General features: G+C 49.4%; 2 protein-coding genes across 2 annotated transcripts; both read left to right on the forward strand.

Annotated features, from left to right (window-relative positions):
* Positions 1-16,544: 16,544 nt before the first annotated feature.
* UCRPA7_1485 (putative high-affinity nicotinic acid transporter protein) lies at positions 16,545-17,675 on the forward strand (the record flags this gene model as incomplete). The annotated part of the gene is made up of 1 exon (XM_007914065.1): positions 16,545-17,675. The coding sequence occupies one exon, from the start codon at positions 16,545-16,547 to the stop codon at positions 17,673-17,675; it is 1,131 nt and encodes a 376-aa protein (XP_007912256.1).
* A 1,086-nt stretch (positions 17,676-18,761) lies between these two features.
* UCRPA7_1486 (putative dna-repair protein rad2 protein) lies at positions 18,762-20,100 on the forward strand (the record flags this gene model as incomplete). Its single annotated transcript, XM_007914066.1, has 4 exons — positions 18,762-18,860; positions 18,911-18,915; positions 18,966-19,527; positions 19,582-20,100. 4 exons carry the CDS (start codon positions 18,762-18,764, stop codon positions 20,098-20,100), a joined length of 1,185 nt encoding a protein of 394 aa, XP_007912257.1.
* Between the last annotated feature and the right edge of the window lie 231 nt (positions 20,101-20,331).

The raw sequence follows: 20,331 nt of genomic DNA on the forward strand, positions 1-20,331 counted from the left end.
TGGGGTTTTATGGATTCAAAGGAGATGATCACCCAAAAGTGGGTGAGCTGGAAATAGACCGGGGTGACTAACTCGCAGGAAAATCTGAGGAAATAGAGTATTCACACGGCATTCCACGGCATTTCACGATATACCGCGGGGTTCCACCGCGGTGTGTATTATTCTCACTAGTCCTTTTCCCCCAGATCCCTCATCTAGGCCGGTATCACAGATGAAGTCTTCCCACCTACAGACCTTTGACTTGTCGCATCTTCGATTTCAACGAACGAACACATCGCGTGTCATGTTCTCCCGAGCGCAATTCCCCCCCTTGGAAAACCGCATTGAGAAGAGACTGGTTGTGTTGTCCGGCAAATAGCCCATAGGTCACATCTTTGCCGTCGTCTCCGGATTTAGACGATACGCGGTAGTGCTCTGGGAGGCCCACCAACATCTCAATCCGCTCCAGCCGGTGTTCTATCTGATGCGCCAGGAGAGTTGCACAGAGTTTCCGGCTGGGTAGAATTGGTAAACCCCCAAGGTACAGCGTAGGTGACGATAGCTGCTGTTGCGGCGACGATAGAGCCGTCAAAGATGTCGCCTGGCTGCTGCCGACCAAGTGTTCAAATACGGTAGAGAAGATACTGTCGTAGATGGAGACAATCTGGATGTAGCAGGATAAAGCTACGAGGAGTTGGGTTGTACTTAGCGATGGCGAGCCAGCGTTGTAGGTCATTATCAGCGGGGTGTGTACACCTACCCTCGTCGACGGTCGATAGCTGGCCAAGAGTCTTTCTAATTCCTTCGAAATCTTGGCAACCTGGACCAAAGGGTGTGTATCTCCGATATCGCCATCTTGGCGGTAGTTGCTCTCTCCAGATATGGTCAACCTCAGGGCATCCTGAACATCCCACGGCCCCGATCGCACACAGAAGAGCAAGTTGCAAAGCTCCAAATGCAGATGGGACAGTAGTATTTCGACACGGTCGGTGCTATACGCCGGCAATCCAGGGTCTGTGGGGCTGGCCCTCGACACAAGTAAGCTATTATTGAACTGATAGGAGGGCTCAGCCGGCTGGGATGATGAGCCGAGGTCTCCTCGGGCCTGCTGTGGTACCAGAGCGGAGGGCGAATTGCCGCGTAGGCCTGTTGGTTGTTGAGAGAATAAATGAATATCGTGCATGTCATCCATGTTGTCAAGATCGTTGTCCAAGACGGGGTCGGCCTGCTGCATACGAATGCTGTCCAGAAAGCTGTCAAGAGACATGTCACAGTCTAGATTGATGGTGCTGGTATCCACCCTATTGCCGTCTCCGGGAGACGTATCATTCGTCTCCGATGACGTGGAAACGTCGTTCGGGTCGATCATGGTCGGCTGTCGTGATGGTGGACGGCCTGTTGGACGGGCCATACTTGTGACACACTTGGTCCCGGATTTTAGACATCTATAGCATGCACCGGAGGATTGCCCCTCGTCTCGATAACACCGCAGTTTTTGAGAACGACAGCGATCACATGCGGAACGTTTCCAAGGAGCTCTAGTCGAGAAGTCGCCCACCATCTTGGCTGCAGAACGTTGCAACAACGAGAAGAAGAGAATTACAAGACAAGAGAAACACTAGTTCAAGATCCAGCGCGTCGAAGAAGACACCCAACAGATAGACCACATTAAATAACGCTGGACTCGCTCCGTTTACATATATGCATGCATGACACCATTCGAGCGGCGTCCGAATTGTAGGGTAGGACACGCATAAGTCTAACCTTCCGATCATTGAACACCATGTGGAGGGAGCTCTGGAAAAGTCTAAGAGGAACCATACATAATACTAGTGTGGTCCATGTGCTTCTCCTACTCCCCGCTGACAAGATCGTTCGGGACGCGAAGAAGATGACTGCTGGAGTGTCACCTGTGGTCGGGACCAGCAATCAGCTTGAAGACCGTGGGGAGGAACCTGGTCATCATTCCAAGCAGTGGGTGTACATGAAGCCGGAGTCCAGCCCGAGTCATCGAGTCGTGGAAGAACTAAGCGATCGCTAAGCTATCTCGGTCCCTCCTGTCGCCAGAATCCTTCTCGACATCGCCGCTGACCACTTCAACACTGGCGCAGTCACGCACTCCAATGCAGGTATAGCTGTACCATTACCCGATGCCTGCCCAGAGCGACTTGACGAACAGGTTCATCCCGTACCTTGACTAGTGAGCTAACAAGCCTCTCCCGGACAACGCAGGATTAAGGTTATGGGTAGCGTTCCTATTGGCAGGGCCGGACTTGGAGGGTACTGGGGTGTGTGTGTGGGGGGAACCCCCTTCGGCGCCTGCTGGACGGCCGTATGGATTACGAAAGGAGCACGATGGCGAGGATGGGACGATAGGGTTCCTCTTTTTGATGATCCATCACGACGCTCCTTCCTTCTGTGGCATGTAAGGGTATTTTGAGCAACGGGGGTCCAATTATGATACACGCCAGGGTCAATCTAATAGGCTTCGGGTGCCTCTTTGATCGGATCAGTCCAGCGCGCATCTGATAAATAAGATCGGGTGGTGGGTCAAGACTCGGCATTATACAAAGTTCCGGGCTGGCCTGAGCTTCGAAACGCCGAAATGCCGAAATGTGAAGAAAACCTCCCTCCCTCACACTGCCACCTGATGGCGCTCGATGCTATCCTAATCATCCGCGCAATTTGCATGCAGGATCCCTCCCTTCTCTCTTCCGGTCTCGCCCTCGATGATTACTTCGACTAGCGAGCAACAGAGGGCGCCCGGGGAAACCGGAAGTCGTGCTCTCAAGGCCAACAAGGCATGTGTGCTGTGCCGCCTACGCAAGGTCAAGTGTGATGCCTCCGTGATTGGCCTCCCCTGCAGCAGCTGTACCAGCAGGCAGTGTGCAAAGGATTGTGTTTTGCCAGTCCGCAAGGGACGGACTAGGTGAGTTGATTACTGATGGCACGGCCCAAGGAAAGTTCGTTATCCGTTAGTTACATGCTTACGGAGATGGCGCTCATAGGAAAGTGACACACCTCTCGCCGATTCCTAGCCATGTACGGGTATGCTCTAGATACCGGCTTTCTCATACTCATTCACCGATCATGTTTCCCCGCTAACCGACACCAGAGGACAGACATCCCGGCTGCTCCCAACGGTAGCCAGTTAGACACTCTCAATCAATCTGATCGATCAACTCGAGGGCAACAATCAAAACAGTCGATTCAGTCTTCTAGCTCCGATCCCCCGGACTGCCAGAGCCCACGTCAGGCTGAACCAGACCTGCTCTATCTCAACATCTTGAATGACGCCGTGGAAGAAACTGCAGAATCAAGTCGAGGCCACACCACTACCAACAACACCCCCTACCAGCCAAGTCCGGAAGAGAGCTTTACTCCTCGTAATTGTTTATGGACCAAACTACCGCAATTGGACGACATTGACAATGAATATCTTGTGAAGAAGGGTGTCTTTGATCTACCCCCTCCTCGTTACCTGTAAGGCAATCTTGGAATCCCCAGTCTTCTTTGGATATTCGTATTTGTCTCTCTAACTTGCAGTTATCAATAGAGACACCATCATCAAGTCATTCTTTGATCACGTGCATCCTTTCACTCCTGCAATCAATAGAGCAGATTTCATCCGCCGCTACCAATCCGGTGACTGCTCGTTGTATCTGCTCCACGTCATTTTGGCAGCGGCCAGTGTCCATGTGCCGGCCGGCGTGCTAGACGCCTGCGGCTTTACCAGCTGCTCGGCCGCCCAAGAGTCATTCTTTTCCAAGGCTAAGCTGCTTCACGACTTCGCTGTCGAAGATGATCCGTTGTTGATGCTGCAGGGATCCATTATTTTATGCATGGTGATCCTCGACCATCCCACCGACCGCGACTTTGGCTATTGGTTTCACGATGCGATCCGTCTAGCTACCAAACTCAACCTACGCAACACGTGCGCGTCCTTCCCCTGAGTTGTGACACCTGTGACAAGTGATATAAGCACTGACTACCTACGTACTCTCCTACAGATGTATCCGAGAAGACAAGCCCCGCAAAATATTAAAGTTGTATAGACGGATCTGGTGGGCCCTTTATGTACGTCATTCACTTCGTTACCGTCTGCTATTCTTCCTGCTTCGTGCTCATTGTAGCTATGTAGTCTTTAGACGTTTTTCATGTCTCTGTCAATCCCAGGCGCTCGCGGCTACTTGAAAACAACTCCATGATCAAGCCTAGGACGGAAGACGACTGGGAAGCAGAGGATGTCTCGGAAGTAGCGCTTGGCTTGCTATCGCCAGTCACGCCCCAGCAAAGGGCCTCACCTGTTGTTCTTTGCGAGTTATGTCGAATATGTGCGTGCCGGCCCCATTTGATACTTTGTTCTCGGTACTTTTGACTGCCTGTTATCGACCCGTAACTGCTAGTACCAGCATGACTAACTCTCATTCAGTCGGACATTGTCTGTCCATTGTGACAAACAAGCCGCAGCAGGACCCTCGCCAGATGATGCACCCACTCGATACGTGGCGCAAATCTCTCGCTACCAAGATGCATGTGGGCGAAAATACTGGAACTGACGTGTACTACCTGAACGTACAAGCCATGAGTTACAGGTTTGAGTGCATCTTGTGTCGGCTGATACGACGCCGTTGGCAGCAGCCCCAACATGCGGACTGGAGCGAGTGGGCCAAACAGCGGCTTCGGTTCGCTATCCTTGAGTTAGACACGGTTGCCATGAGAGTGTTGGCGAGTGGTACCCTGCGGGAGTTTCCCATGTCTTTGTAGGTGCCGCCTATTTCTCCCGTTTTACCATTCTCGGGCATGCTTTATAATACGCCACGATGAAGAACTAATGAGGGCCCTGCCAGTGTAACCACAATACTTGCGCTGCTCGCTCTACAGATCGAGTCCGCTCTCGACCCAACCGAGACAGATCTCGTCCGATCCATGGCCCGTATATCCATCAGCCAGACAATGCTCCTGCTTACACATGGAAAAGAAATACCTGTCCTCAAGAGAGCGCTGCCGGTATTCGAGGGCACTCTTGCTAGAAAGAATCTATACATGGTCACATCTAACAGTCTTGGTCAAATATCTGCACAATCGCAGTTACAAGACAATAGCGTGGCAGATACGTACGCTCCGCCACATCCACAGGTTAGCGTAGTTCCGTCTGTATCAGAGCAATCTGAGAATAATCCGCCACTCTATGAGGATTTCCTTGGATTTGATTTATTGGACGAGTGGCAGATTGGACAACTTGATTTCCCTGGCCAATGTTGACATGGTTTCCCGGGGATTGGATAGTACAAGGTTATGCCATTATCTGAGGCAGCTCAAATGCTAGTGGTTTGAAATTGACCTGAATACGGAGCTTGTTGACACGTCCTTCCCCATCTGTAGCTCTTCTTTCAACACCTGTGATGATTCAACTTGAGCCATTGTAGTAGCCATAGTATGCACTTTTGTTCCAGGCCTCATTTCTGCGCAGTGAAGACTATATTGAAGTTAAGAGGTTCATGGCCGTATAATTCAAATGCCACTGACCTCGCTCTTCCATCTGCAGCATATTGAACACTTTCCACCGATAGAAAAGGCTTGTAATCATACAAAAACTTATCTAATGCACACTTTCCAGAACTCCATTACTTTTTAGAATCGACAGATGAGCAGGACTGATGTCTACTACCTTGTTACAGCCAGCCAGCCCCATACAGATTTTAAATTCTTGCGCAAGGAGATCTAGTGCCAGCCCCACGCCTTCAGAACCATTGTACTATTCAACAGCATATTAGCTCGCGAGCACGACATCGTCTGATGAATTTATCATATCTTCTCTTCAGAAGGGAGCAAGATGGGTTACTTAAGGGGGAAAAAATATCCTTACCGCCAAGCCCCAGATGGCAATCCTTCCCACAAAAACAAACTCAGCTCCGAGCGCGATGGCCTTGAAGATATCCGAGCCACGATGTACGCCCCCATCCATGGCTAGACGGATTCGGCCCTTGGCAAATGGCGCAACCTCGCGAAGGACGTCGATAGTGGCAGGTGTGGAGTCCAGTTGCCTGCCACCATGGTTGGAGATGATGACACCATCCACTTCGTGCTGGATTGCAAGAGCAATATCCTCCTTGCAGGTGACTACGCCAACATCATGACATGGTTAGTCTGTGGGAAAGTATACACGATGAGAGCTAGTAAACTAACCTCCTTTCACCCATAGCTCCAGGTCCGTTTGGCTTCGAAGCCAAGCAATCTCCTCTTCCCAAGTTGCACCGGAATCTATAAGTTGACTCTTGAGCGAACGGAACCCAGCATGAGCACGCATTAAGACACAGAAAGAAATAATGAAACCAAGGGGAAAGCGGGATGAATGTTACGTGGGACATACTGACGGAGATTTCAGATAATGCGACATCTGGTGCGGCAAGATTGGGAAGAGGCGTGCCTCGCGGGATATGAAAGCCGTTGCGCACATCCTGCAGCCGTCGGCCATACATGGGAGCATCCACTGTCAGGACAACAGCCTTGTATCCAGCAGCTGAACACCGAGTTGTCAACGACATTTCACGGATTTCCAGACATGCAATAAGAGTACGGACCTGGGCCCTACCTTTAGCTCGACTCAGGAGTTTGCTCATAACCTGGCGCTTATTCAGCGGACTGATTTGGACTGCGTACGGCGTCGAGCTATCACTGCTCTGTGCCGATACATCTTCCAGACTGTCATTGGAGAGTGCAGAAAGAATCATTGGTACGCAGCGGGCAGCGCAGGCCTTGGATGTGCCGACCTCGCCCTCTTCATGGACCATCCGATGCATGGCCGTCGGCGAGATACCGAGGGGCAAAGCGGTCGTCTTACCCCACAATGCGGCGCTCGTGTCGATGTTTGACACATCGCACAAGGCTCTAGGCCGTAGTAAGTATCGATCGAAGGCCGTTTCGTTGAAGCCGAGCCTACAGTCATGTTCAGGGGAAGGAATTTCATGATGAGTTCACCTTCCCTGGCACCTCAAAACTCTCTCTCTCCTAATTTCTCTTCAGGTTTTCGGGGACAAGGAAGAAAAAAGAAGAAGACAACGTACGTTAAGTTGTCCATAGCCCCGCCGTTAAAATAGTCTATGTTATGTTACTACAGCATCAGCTTTTCTACGCAGATACAGCCATTTCCGTTCAAATTGGCAAATAAGTCTGAAACTCACCTCGATTCGTCTGTGACAGTCTCTCGGAAGCTGCCTTCTTGAGGTCTTTGATGCACACGACTTGTGTATCTGAAGCATGCGAAATAGACATTTTGCCGTGGATTGAATCCGTTTTCGTGGTATAGTCACGCCAAATGATCAAGTTGTGGTATACAGGCAGTATTTCAAGGTAGTTGTTTGGAAGCAACCGATTTCTTTTACTTGTATGCTTCCTACTTCTTTTTCTTTATGTATGTCGGAGAAGCCTGCATATTCATTGCGTTACATCGTTCGCGGCCTGTTCTGAACATGCTCCAAACCGGACCTCGTCTCGGGCGCAATCAGCAGGTGGCGCGCTCTCACCCAATCGGAATATCCGAGCTGTGAAGGGACGTAAAAGCATGAAGAAACACTCCGACTCACCCGCATTTCCGAAACTCCCGGCTCCGACCCCGTTGCATCGTCAGATGTGAATAGTCTCCGAAAGGCGGAACGATTCGCGTTTCTAAATCTGACTTCGTCTGCTAGATGGCTAGCAGACTCCGACCGTGGCACTCAATGCTCTGGAGAAAATCGATCAGTTCTCAAGGGTTGTTTGATAATACTGTTTTCTAGAATAGCCACTTAATGTAACAATTGATACGGTTTTGACGAGAAAATTTGGAGCGATCCTAAGATACACATTTTAACACTATATTTGGTTACGCTCTACGCTAGCACGATTCCAGGCCTCTTGAACGTAACCTCAAAGCCTCACCATGGGTCTAACTGAACACGTCCAAGCAGTTTATGAAGCGTATGTCTAGTGTTACTCCTTTAATACGTTTCAGTTCTACTGCCTCCTCGGATTGGTACACATAGAATGGAGAATGGTCGTGCCCTGAGTGGGTAAACCTAGGTCTTCTGATTGCCGATCTCTCCGTAATACACCGTCGCCACCACCCCAGGGGACTGTGAGACTAAGCGTCCTTGCCTGCCCTGGAAACACAGATATGCCTTCGACAGGTCTGCACTGATATACTGTTCCATATATGGTTCTCATAGAACTCCACCATCTATGTGTCCCTAGGAGGAGTATGGCTAAAGAAGAACGTCTAAGGAAGACGAGCAAGATCCATCGGTAAATTATCACAGGCTGAAACAACATCAGTAAAGATAAATCGAGCTTTTTCTTCCTACAGTTTGGTATGACCGGTTCGACTTACTGGAGGCTCCCCCAACTCATATTCAGGGGTTTCTATTACGCGGCTACACAAGCTTAAGTTATGGGGAAGAATAGAATTCAGTAACGTCTTGAATAAACCGACCACTGTAGTAATACCAATGTCACTTTCTTCTGTGTTTAATATCATTCTCTCAAACTGTAGAGCAAGACAGCTTTTGAGCGTTTGACGGGTTCTATCCCTACCATGGGCTTTGAGTTGAGACCTCAAGCTAGCCCCGAGAGGCTAAGCCCAATACAAGGCCTCCTCTCAGCTTGATAGTGCATGTGACACGAATATATCAATCGGGACACGTCGGCTGTTCTCGACATCTCCGACTGGGCTTAGGATCGGCGACTTTTGCCAATTATCAGAATTACACAGCCAAACAAAAATTCAGGCTAACTGAGTGACTTCCATATGTATTAATAGCAGTAATTGAGTTGCCTGTCTTATATTTACACTCATAGAGTGAGCATTGACAAGCCATCGCCATGTCAGTCAACCGCGGATGCTGAAGCACCGGCGAAATCATCATCCGCCATGATGCCTAACACGGAGAGCACCAGCCTTGTCGTTCATAAGGTCGGGGGAACGAGCATCGGGAAGTTTCCAAACAGGGTGGGTCATATAGCCACTACGCAACGAACCAGATCAACGTCAAATTATTAAATATATCTCCCCACAGGTTGCCGACATTATTGCAAAGTACGCTATAATATCGATAGACCCGCTATCAGAGATTCTCTAATCTTCGTATCCAGCGCCAGTGTCAGTGGTTGTAGAATCGCGGTAGTGTGTTCTGCACGAAGTCCCGGTCCCAAATTCCAGGGAACTACAAGTCGGTATGTTTCCTGCCCGAGAAAGTTCAGTCAGAATACATAGACAAATTGACTAGATGAATAATGTGTTTATCGAGCATTGCAGATTATTAGAAGTTCACCAGGCGATTAAACGTATAATATCGATATGGAACGATGCGCGCACCAAGAAAATGCTGCTGGACAAACTGCGGACAACTATTCATTTTATTCGAGACGAACATATATCTGCCGTTCAGTCAACTGTTCAGTCTCCAAGTATACAGGATGAAGCATGCCAACAGATTGATGGAGACTGTCAGCAGCTGCTCGACTACACCGATGCTGTCGGGCGGTTCAAGCTTGACATCGACTCTCGTTCGAAAGATAGAATAATTAGTTTTGGTGAGAAGTTAAGCTGTCGTCTTATGACAGCCATGTTGAAGGACCGGCAGGTCGATGCTGGTTACATTGATTTGTCTGATGTCATGTTCTTGAGTGGTTCGGATTACCCGCAGCAGAAATATTTCAGGAGGGTAGCGAATATTCTCGGGAACCACATATCTGCATGCGATGCCCGAGTACCAGTCATAACCGGTTTTTTTGGATCCGTTCCCGGGGGGTTGTTGGATGGTGGAATTGCGAGGGGATATTCCGACGTATGCGCGGCACTCGTTGCTGTAGGCTTGAAAGCGGAAAAAATGCGCATCTGGAAGGAAGTCGACGGCATACTTACCGCCAACCCCACGGAAGTTCCTAACGCGAGACTCTTGGCGACTATCACGCCGGAGGAAGCAAATGAATTGACATTTTATGGATCCGAGGTTGTCCACCACCTCTCGTTAAGTCTAGCCCTCCAAGCGGTGCCTCGCATCGAAGTCTCTATCAAGAATGTGCTGGATCCTAGCGGCCACGGGACATTAATCATTCCCGATACGCCAAAATTCTTTGATGGACAGAGAATGCCGATGGGCACCTCAGTGGGAGAGACGGGCAACATGAGCACGGTCACGAACCCAAATTTCCCAAACGCCACAGCTATCACAATCAAAAGGAACATCACGGCGCTCAACATATACAGTAACCGAAAATTCATGTCTCACGGATTTTTCGCCAGGGTTTTCAGTATCCTGGAGGGCTGCAACATCTCGGTCGATCTTATATCGACATCGGAGGTATACATATCGATGGCGATCCACACGAGTGACGCGGAAGAGTCGCGGGTCAGCGACGCACGGTTACTTCTCGGAGAGGTCGCCCGCGTAAACACCCTACCTCACATGGCAATACTGAGCCTTGTTGGCAGGCAGCTCAAGCATATGACAGGTATCGCCGGGAAGATGTTCTCGGTATTAGGCGACCATGGTGTGAATATCGAGATGATCTCACAAGGTAGGCATCTGTTTTCGTTCCAGTCTTTCTCATCTTCAGACCCCGAGGCCAGATTACCCACGGGGCTAGTCACAGAGAATTTACAGGTATACTGACATAGCATCTTCATATTGTAGGAGCCAGTGAGATCAGTATATCTTGTGTGATCCCGGAAAGGGACGCTACCAAGGCGATAAATGTTCTACATAGCCAGTTACTTAGCGCGCGTTGATCTCATCTGGAGAACGTTTCAACCAGCAATCTTTCTCCTGATCTTTGTATTAACTCTGAGTTACTTAGGTTAGACTATGGTAGACAGCTATCAAACGAAAAAGAATGCAAATTATAAAACCACTGCGGCTCCTCATAACCTAATATTCACCAACAATATCCCATCTATGTATAGAATAAGATAGATATGTCTAGGTATGGAGTATTCATTTTCCATGCAAAGTATGGATCTTATCAATTCAGCGAATCAAATACTTAAAAATGGCCTAATACTTCAAATATATTCTATGACCTCAAAATCTAACTGGTCACAAGTAAAAGTAAATCATTCGAATCGTCTTTTCATACTCTTCTAGTAGCACCGATCCGTCTTAGATCAATCAATCATTGCCCTTGATCTCTATTCAAATGCCGATCAATAGCTTCTATCTCTTTGTTATATGTTTTCTAAAAATTACAGAAAAGGAACCGATTTGTAACATAAAGGTTGTAAAGGTTCAAGATGATGAGTGGGATTGGATCATACCATTTGAACCCAGTGGCCACTCGATAAGTCACAACGGCTATCATGCCACCCAGGGTAAGCAGGGTCCAGGCCCAACAGAGTAGCCGCATGTTCCTGTATTTGTTGCTTTTATGTGCCTTGGCATCTCCTGAAGCCGCCCAAAGGAGCTCGATGCCAAAAAGACGGTCCTTAATAGCCGTCAAGTAAGCGTATGACTGGATGACCATAATGTGTTGTACGTTCATGCCATACGAAGCCTTAGCCCAGATGCGGAAAACCACGATACCATAGAAGATAGATGGTATAGCGAATGCCAAGTTGTAGAATTTAAACCAGTCCGGGCGAATACGAGGAGTAAAATGCCAGGAACTGGTGATATGAAGATGCTCAGCGAAACAGCGGAGTAGTAGAAGAAGCCTAGGTAGATAGCACTAGATCAGTCATGTGTCCACGACGTTGTAACGGGTCAAACATACCGCATAGATAGCAGACCTTCTGCATAAGCGTCAGACTCGAAGTCCAAAAGTCCTTGTTCGTCAATAGAGTGGTGCTGCCTCGCGCCCAACGCATCTGTTGAGAGAAGAATGAACGGGGTGTAGGTGGGCACATTCCGGTCGCAAGGCAGAGTGGAATGTATTTGACTTTCCAGTCTCGATCCACTGCACCGATTCTATATTTGCATATTAGTCTTATGACTGCTAGAAACTTTATTTCAAGAGAAACTGCTTACCCTGTATGGACGTCCTCTGAGAAACCAATATCGGCAGTACCCCCCACTTCCATAAGAATGAGTATATCAGCATCAGTCTGTTTATCAACTTCTTCCAAGCACGAATCTCCCTGCCTTTAAAGGCTTTTTACTGTCAATCATCAAGTACCGCATAATGTCAAATTCTGCTTCTGGTGAGTATAAGCCGCTGTCAAGATTTACACCTACAACAACAACCGATAGCATCGATCAGGCGGAAATCGTTCCAGAGTATGGCGAAGCTACCACCGACGATACATGTTTGATTTGCCAGACATGTCTCAAAGAATATAGCGTGGCCCACAACCATAAACAAGCCCAAGAGGGTTCACAGTGTCAAGCATGGTTTCATCCTGACTGTATAAAAACATAAATCAGTCAGCCGCCACCTGGCTCGAAAACCTGTCCACAATGTAAGTAGATATTCGGTGGCGTTATAAGAAATTCATTTGTGTGTAGGGGCTCTCTAGCGGTAGAGGTAGAAGAGCAAAGTGAGACATATGAGCCTAGAGAGAGGGAAAAGGTGATCTATGTCCCATTTGAAGTTCAAGTTCCAGCCTCCTTGAGCGAGATTGAATGGTATAGACGACAGATAAGAAAGGATTAGCCAAACCTACTTATCAAAGCTAGGTAATATCTTTTTTGTATGGATCTAGAAAGGAAAAATTGTTTTCCTTGTTGACAGTGTCAATTAGCTTGTCTCGCTTGGTTTAGATAGTATTATTATAGATACCTACTTCGAGGATATAGATAACCATCTCCAAAAGTCTATATTAGTAGGTCTCGCGTATGGGCTCGAGCATTTGCCTTGGTTGAAAAGAGTGTGGTTCAATGCTCGGCTCCTTCAAGAGGACAAGGATGGTATGCCTTAAGACGGATAGGTCATTATACTAGATGCTGGAAGCAAATTTTACGGTTTACGCGAACGTGCGAGTAGGATGCTGTCATGGGCACCGTTGTGACGAGTATCTAGTCCAAATTCTAACCTAGCCTTAGTCTAGGCCCATACGACAGACTTATAGACGGAGATACTTCGGCTTACTATACTAGAGTCAATGAGGTGAGTTGAGTGAGCCTTGCTGCTATAAGCTCACATTAGGCCCTTTTCTCGGGGTGACCGAGGTGATCTTCAGGTAGTAGTCCTTGCCAACGGCAACACCTATTCGATCACTACTAGTAATCGCAGCAGTCACATAGAAGGTATTTGGAACAACTAAAAACGACTCAATTGCATATATTTTGATCGGGAGTACTACCATTAGAGTGGAACACAGCAGGCAGAAGACGACCAATAGTTAAACTCTCGACATACCCATATCGTTTCTCCTGCATTTAATTTACGTAAGCTTCCCGTTTGCTAGTGCTCAGGCGACAATGCCTCCCATACATTCTTCATAGCTACTGGATTGATGATCTGGTCATTCCACCAGCAAGATATCTCACAAACTCTTCAGCCTTCAATATAGCGTCTACGTATTGCACATGTAACCAAAGCCCACCCTTGTGGGAAGAAGTTAATCGTAATCCTCAAACTAGCTAAGAATCAGATGATGTACCTTGGGTCTTTTTGTTGCCCGACGGTCTGAGCTACTGCATCATATCAAATTTCTCTTTGGGAGATAAGCCGGCAACCGTGCGTCTATGTATCACTGGGATTTTTAAACTTGTTGTTGTAATAATTGCTCATTCAAAGAGCAGTTTGTTCGCAGATATACACTACGTCGCAAACATAATGAATGAAAGTTAATTAAGCAGTATTATTCTGTGGCTCAGCCCTATATGCCTACTTGTGATTGGGCCCCCTCTCGGATAAAATAAAGAAGAATGTTGTATTTACTACAAAGCCCACTGGGCGTGCTAGCCTATATGAGAGTATTGAAATGTCACAATAAAGCTTTCTCCCTCCTCCACTAATCAATCAACCCTGCTTCCTGCATCTGTCGAGCCGAGGACCATTCGTGCCAAGCAACAAATCTCAATGCATAAACAGTTATGTCTGTTCCAGTGCCTGGCATTTACGAGGTCACTCCTGCTTGGGGTGCCTTGCCAGTGGAGCAATATCTAATTGTAAGGCTAAGTACCTGTCTACAGCTATCACAATTCTGCCACGTTTATATCTAAAAAGGGTAGCGCCACTGGGATCCGGCATCACCCACTTCCGATGTAGAGCAGCGGGAACGCCTCGTTAGCTTGTTCCTCTCCTTAGACACGATTCCCAAGGAGTGGGATGGAGTACGAACCCCTGTTATGGCCGAGGATGTTGAAGCCAGAGACATATGCATCCCCACTGTGGAAGAGGCGTCCCGCATACTGACACCATGGCGTTCTCAACGTTGGCGGGCAGCTGCCGTTGTGATCTGGCGACAGCTCTCAGGGCATGAGGGCATCTGGCTACGGACGCACTACGCTGATCAAGACGATGGTAGGGCTAAGTTGCAGGAGTGGCTCGACGAGGATCTGTCGTTCAACCCTGATCAAGCGTTCTGGCGAGTCTTGGACGATTCTGAGGTGTTCGGCTTCGAAGCAAAATGGGAACGTGTTCTTTACATTCTTCCAGAGATTGCCAGCGCCCCGCAGCGGTATAGTAAGGCGATTGGCGGACCGGATGCCCCGGATTACGAACGTGATACGCTTGCAAAGTGCCGCGATAGACTTAGGGAAGAGGTGCAAAATGCTGTTGATAAAGAAGGCCAGGTCGAGGTTTCAGTTACGGGAATCAAATTGCAGCTCATGGCTTGCAAGCGATTCTTGATTGTCGCAGATGAAGAAGCTTTCGGGACGGATAGGTTGTTGTTCCTGTTCTTGGATGCTTGGGGAAACATGATTCTCCAAATACGCCTATCCCCAGAAGATATTTCAGATGTTGTCGTCCCCTTTGAGAGTGGAAGGTTGGCAGATATGGAGTGGTTTAGGGATGCTATCTATAACGGTGGCAATGGAGCCGCTCTTGGGATCAAATACAAGGCAAGCGGCGAACGGGGGCTCCAGCTGTATAGAATGGGGGACCTTATCGATCATTGAGCATAGTATAATGGCACAGAAAGAGTACAGGACAACTCCGAAGACAAGACTCCAGTGTTTCAAAGCGCTTCCTAGCTGTACTTTATGCTCCTCCATCCTGTGGCTGGACATAATTCCGACTTTGGGGGTAATGGCGCCCCATCTTCCTTTTGCGAACAACAAAACTCAGGTCTGAAACTGTTGCCATTTGCACATCAGGAAAAGTACATGGCCCACAGGCCTCGTCGAAAAGCCCAAACCTACGGCTTCATGGCGTTTGTTCCTCTTCGAAGCCGTTGGCATGATGGCAATGCATGTCCATGCCTATATTCCTTCTCCTCGCGGCAGCAAGGTGACACCAATCATCGAGGAGGTACGAGTACATATCAGCGAGGAGACGAGATCTCGTCGTGGGCAACACTCGGCTGTAAACAAGGATGTTGATGTGTTGGGACCGATATTCAGTAGGTCTTACTCTGGAGAAAACGCACTAGTTTCAAAGCTGCTAGCCCTGATACCTCAAGAAAAAGATATTAACGATAATATGCGCTCCATTATCTCATTATAGTCATGTGAAATGGGAGCAAAGTCTTCTATGAAAATGTCAAAGATCTTTCTTTCTAAAGTTAAATAGGGCATTGTGCAAGTAATGTAGGATGTGTCTGCTTAGTTCTAGGCTTGACATGATACCTCTCCTACTTCTTATCATCTATCATCTTAGTAAAGGTGACACAAGTAGACAAAACGAGCAGAGTTTCGTGGTTCGGGTATACAGTAGCAGAAAGGAGACCCCCTTTTTTCACTGGCACTGCCGACTGGACTAAACGATGTTCGTGGCGCACCTTGTGGTTTAGCGCTGCTAAGGCGGCGAGGGCTTTGCCGCTCCCGACAGGAGGGCAAGATTCGGGACAAAGTATACATAATAACTATGACTGAAGTGCGAAATGCATGTACACATTGGGATCATGGATGCGTGCCAAGTGATAGAGAGTCCGAGATTGCTGATAAGAGCGGCTTACCTCCCCTGTAGCTAAGCAGCTTGGCATTTGGTGAATCCTTGACTCGAGCTCGGGAGCTACCTAGGTACACTACAAGAGTGGGGGAGGACGCCCAAACATCGGTCGATATCGTGGGAGAAAAAAAGGGACGCTTAGTTAATAAAGCCGCCGTGAACCCTCGGAAAAAGTTCTGCTCTGGTCTGATGTTAATTATGTGGTGTGACGCATAGCTGAGGCTGCTTGCTTTGATTAGCAATCCATTCACCCTCTCGGCTGCGTTGTAAAAGTGAAGAGTCTCCTGGGTCCTGCTTGAGTCAATTGCGCGCATCTGAATGAGCTTTGTCGATTGACTTCCACAAACGTCATTTCACCGTTGTCGCATGCGGCAGCTGGAGCTTAAGTGAGACGCGCCTTCCTCACCCGACTCAGAAAATCCGACTCTTACAGAAAGATCGCATTGAAACTTCTTCATTCAATCGCGAGGTTCTACACAAACCGTTTCAGTACCGCTCACTCCACCAACATTCACTCCGGGAACACGGCAGGGATGGAGTCAGATCGGAAGACCGACGAGGAGGCCCCCGGGCAGCTGGCCCACACCGAAAAGAACGGCGTACCGGATGGACCCTTGGACATGACGGAGGAGCCGGCCGACCTGGCCGCAATCGAGAAGAAATTGGTCCGCAAGCTAGACATTTACCTGATCTGGCTCATCATGAGCCTCTACCTTTTCAGCTTTCTGGACCGAGTCAACATTGGCAATGCGCGACTGTATAAGCTCGAGGAAGACCTCGGCCTGCACGGCGACCAGTACCAGACGGCCGTGTCGATCCTCTTCGTGACGTATCTTGCCTTCGAGGTGCCGAGCAACCTGGTGCTGAAGAAGTTAACGCCGCGCATATGGATCGCGTTCATCACGACTGCGTGGGGCATCATTGCTACGCTTACAGGATTGGTGCAGTCGTATGGCAGCCTTATTGCATGCCGGCTGCTGCTCGGCGTCGTCGAGGCGGGCTTGTTCCCCGGCCTGAACGTCTACCTCACCTTCTTCTACACGCGCCACGAGCTCGCCCTCCGTGTGGGCTACCTCATTGTCAGTGCAGCTATTGCGGGCGGAGTCGGCGGACTGCTGGCCTACGGCATCGGCCACATGGACGGCGTCGCAGGAATGAGCGGCTGGCGCTGGATCATGATTATCGAGGGCATCCCCTCAGTGCTCCTGGGCGTGCTCGTCTTCTTCCTCCTGCCCAATGACATCGAGCACGCGTACTTCCTCAGCGACGCAGAGAAGAAGATGCTGGTGGCGCGCCACTCGCGCGAGTACGGGATGACGACGAGCGCGCGCGAGTTCAGCAAGAAGGATATGAACAAGGCGTTCCGCGACTGGAAGGTGTGGGCGTTCTGCATCGCGCAGTTCGGCGTCGACACGATGCTGTACGGCTTCTCGACGTTCCTGCCGACCATCATCAAGGGCCTAGGCACGTGGACGGCCGCGCAGGTCCAGCTGCTCACGATGCCGTGCTACTTCCTCGGGGCAGCGACGTACATGTCTATTGCGTACCTGTCGGATCACATGCAGAAGCGGGGCATCTTCTGTGTGATATTCGGGTCGGTCAGTGTGGTTGGGTATGGCATTTTGGTGTCGGATTCTTCATCCGGAGTGCACTACTTTGGGTAAGTGTGTAAAGACTAGATGAACGGGGTATGTTGCTAATTCAGTGGATAAAGATGCTTCCTGGTGGCCATGGGATTGTATGTTGTGGTCGGACTGCCTCTGGCTTGGGTAGGTCATTCCTCTTGAATCAAACAAGGGCTCCTCACTGATAGCGTATGCCACAGCTACCGAACAATACTCCACGATATGGTAAGAGGACAACAGCAAATGGCATGCAGTTGACCATGGGCAATTGCTCTGGTATCATGGCTCCGTTCATCTAGTAAGTCAAATGCGCCGCGAATACAAGTTCAGACCCGGAAGATGCAAATGCTGACAAGCGATCCCCCTTTTCTAGCCTCACTGCTGAAGGGCCACGGTACATCAAAGGTCACGCGACGACGCTGTCACTTGTGGCCATGGCGACAATCATCTACGGACTCATGTCGGTGTGGTTCACGAGAGAAAACAAGCGGAGGGACGCTGCTGGCGGAGCTGGCGCTGCTTATGAGGGCCAGTCGGATGATGAGTTAGCTGAGCTAGGAGACGAGAGCCCGCATTACCGCTTCGTTCGTTGATGGAGTAGGCAAAGTCTGAATGCCTCATCGCCAGAGCCTAGAGAATGGGGCTCGAGACACTGCACGCTGGACAATGCCATCAAAATGCTTCAACCTGGTGAATACATAGACACTTTACCTTGGAGTCTATAATGAGCATATAATATGTATGTGTGTAAGAATTTAAGAGAAAGAACCGAAGGCAGCACCCGTCAGTCGCAGCTTCCTTCCAGTGTGAGGCAGCTTTTCTGTGTTGCTGTGAAAGTGGCCAGTCGCACCTACCTGTTCATGTCCGTTGAGGTTACCCCACCCCACTTAACACAGCGCCAAACTACCCACCCAGACTCGCTGCACCTCAATTAAAAATCGCGTCGCGCCTTCCGTGTGCAGCGCGTGTCAAAAGTTTCGTGACATCACCATTGAAGCGACGCTTTCTGCCTGCGTCCTTAATCCCACTTCACCTCTTCCTCAAGCAGATATCGAGAAACACATATATCTGCTCGGAGAACCCAAAAGCTACGCGAGAAACAAATCCCGTCAGATCACCGTCAAGATGGGTATTAAACAGCTCTTCTCGATCATCAAGGAGGAAGCGCCGGATGCCATCAAGGAAGGCGAGATCAAGAATCAGTTCGGTCGTAAGGTTGCCATTGTGAGTCAATACCTTAGGTTTTATCTGGATATCACTGACAAAATCCTCAGGATGCGTATGTCAATTACACCCAACTTGATCGGACCGAAGCTTACCATGTCACAGATCCATGAGCATCTACTCCTTCCTGATTGCGGTGCGATCCGATGGCCAACAACTCATGAACGAGAGCGGTGAGACGACTTCACATCTCATGGGAATGTTCTACAGAACATTGCGCATGGTCGACAATGGCATCAAGCCCCTCTACGTCTTTGACGGTGCCCCGCCGAAGCTCAAATCCGGTGAGCTGGCCCGACGTTACATGCGAAAGCAAGAGGCGAACGAGGGCCTGGAGGAGGCCAAGGAGACTGGTACAGCAGAGGATGTCGAGAAGTTCTCACGGAGAACCGTCCGAGTCACAAAGGAGCACAACGCTGAGTGCCAAAAGCTGCTGAAGTTGATGGGTATACCGTACCTGATCGCGCCGACTGAGGCCGAGGCGCAATGTGCTGTTCTGGCCAGAGCTGGCAAGGTCTACGCGGCGGCGAGTGAGGATATGGACACCCTCTGCTTCGATTCACCTATTCTGCTACGGCATCTTACCTTCAGCGAGCAGCGCAAAGAACCTATCCAGGAGATCTTTCTAGACAAGGTCCTGGCTGGCTTGAACATGGAGCGCGCACAGGTATAGAAGTTCCATGGCTCCAAAAACGTCACTTACTTACCCATGCATTTACAGTTTGTCGATCTCTGCATCCTTCTCGGTTGCGACTACCTCGATCCTATCCCCAAAGTCGGCCCCAACACCGCGCTGAAGCTGATTCGCGAGCACGGCACTCTCGACAAGGTTGTTGAGTTCATCAAGAACGACAAGAAGGGCAAATACACAATCCCAGATGATTGGCCGTACGAGGATGCGCGCGACCTCTTCTTCCAGCCGGACGTCCGTTCTGCCGAGGACCCGCTGTGCGACTTCAAATGGGACAAGCCCGACACGGATGGCCTGGTACAATTCCTCGTGAACGAGAAGGGCTTCTCGGAGGACCGAGTGCGTGCTGGCGCCGCGAGACTAGAGAAGAATCTCAAGAGCAACCAACAGAGTCGCCTGGAGGGCTTCTTCAAGCCAATTCCCAAGACAGAGGAGGAGCAGAAGGCACACAAGCGCAAGCTGGAGGAGCAGAACGAGGCTAAGAAGAAGAAGCTCAAGGAGGATAAGAAGGAGAAAGCCAAAGCTAAGGCCAAGCCTCGCGGTGCATAGACGGCCAACCTATTCGGGGTGGCTTACACTCGACGGGCCATTGTTTATTGGCTGGAGACAGCGCCAGACTCTTTGGTGGCAGCTATGATTGCTTTGATATCATGTCACGCCACATCTTCTAGAGGCTGTGTGGTGTGTATATTTGGCGTTTGCTCGAGGAGTTATTGGAAGGGGGCCTGGCAAGGATGGCGGAAAAGAGAGAAGCGAGCACAATGGCTTCAACAACAAGAG

Source organism: Phaeoacremonium minimum (genome assembly GCF_000392275.1).
Source record: "Phaeoacremonium minimum UCRPA7 unplaced genomic scaffold PA7_03_scaffold_108, whole genome shotgun sequence".
NCBI classification, from domain to species: Eukaryota; Fungi; Ascomycota; class Sordariomycetes; order Togniniales; family Togniniaceae; genus Phaeoacremonium; species Phaeoacremonium minimum.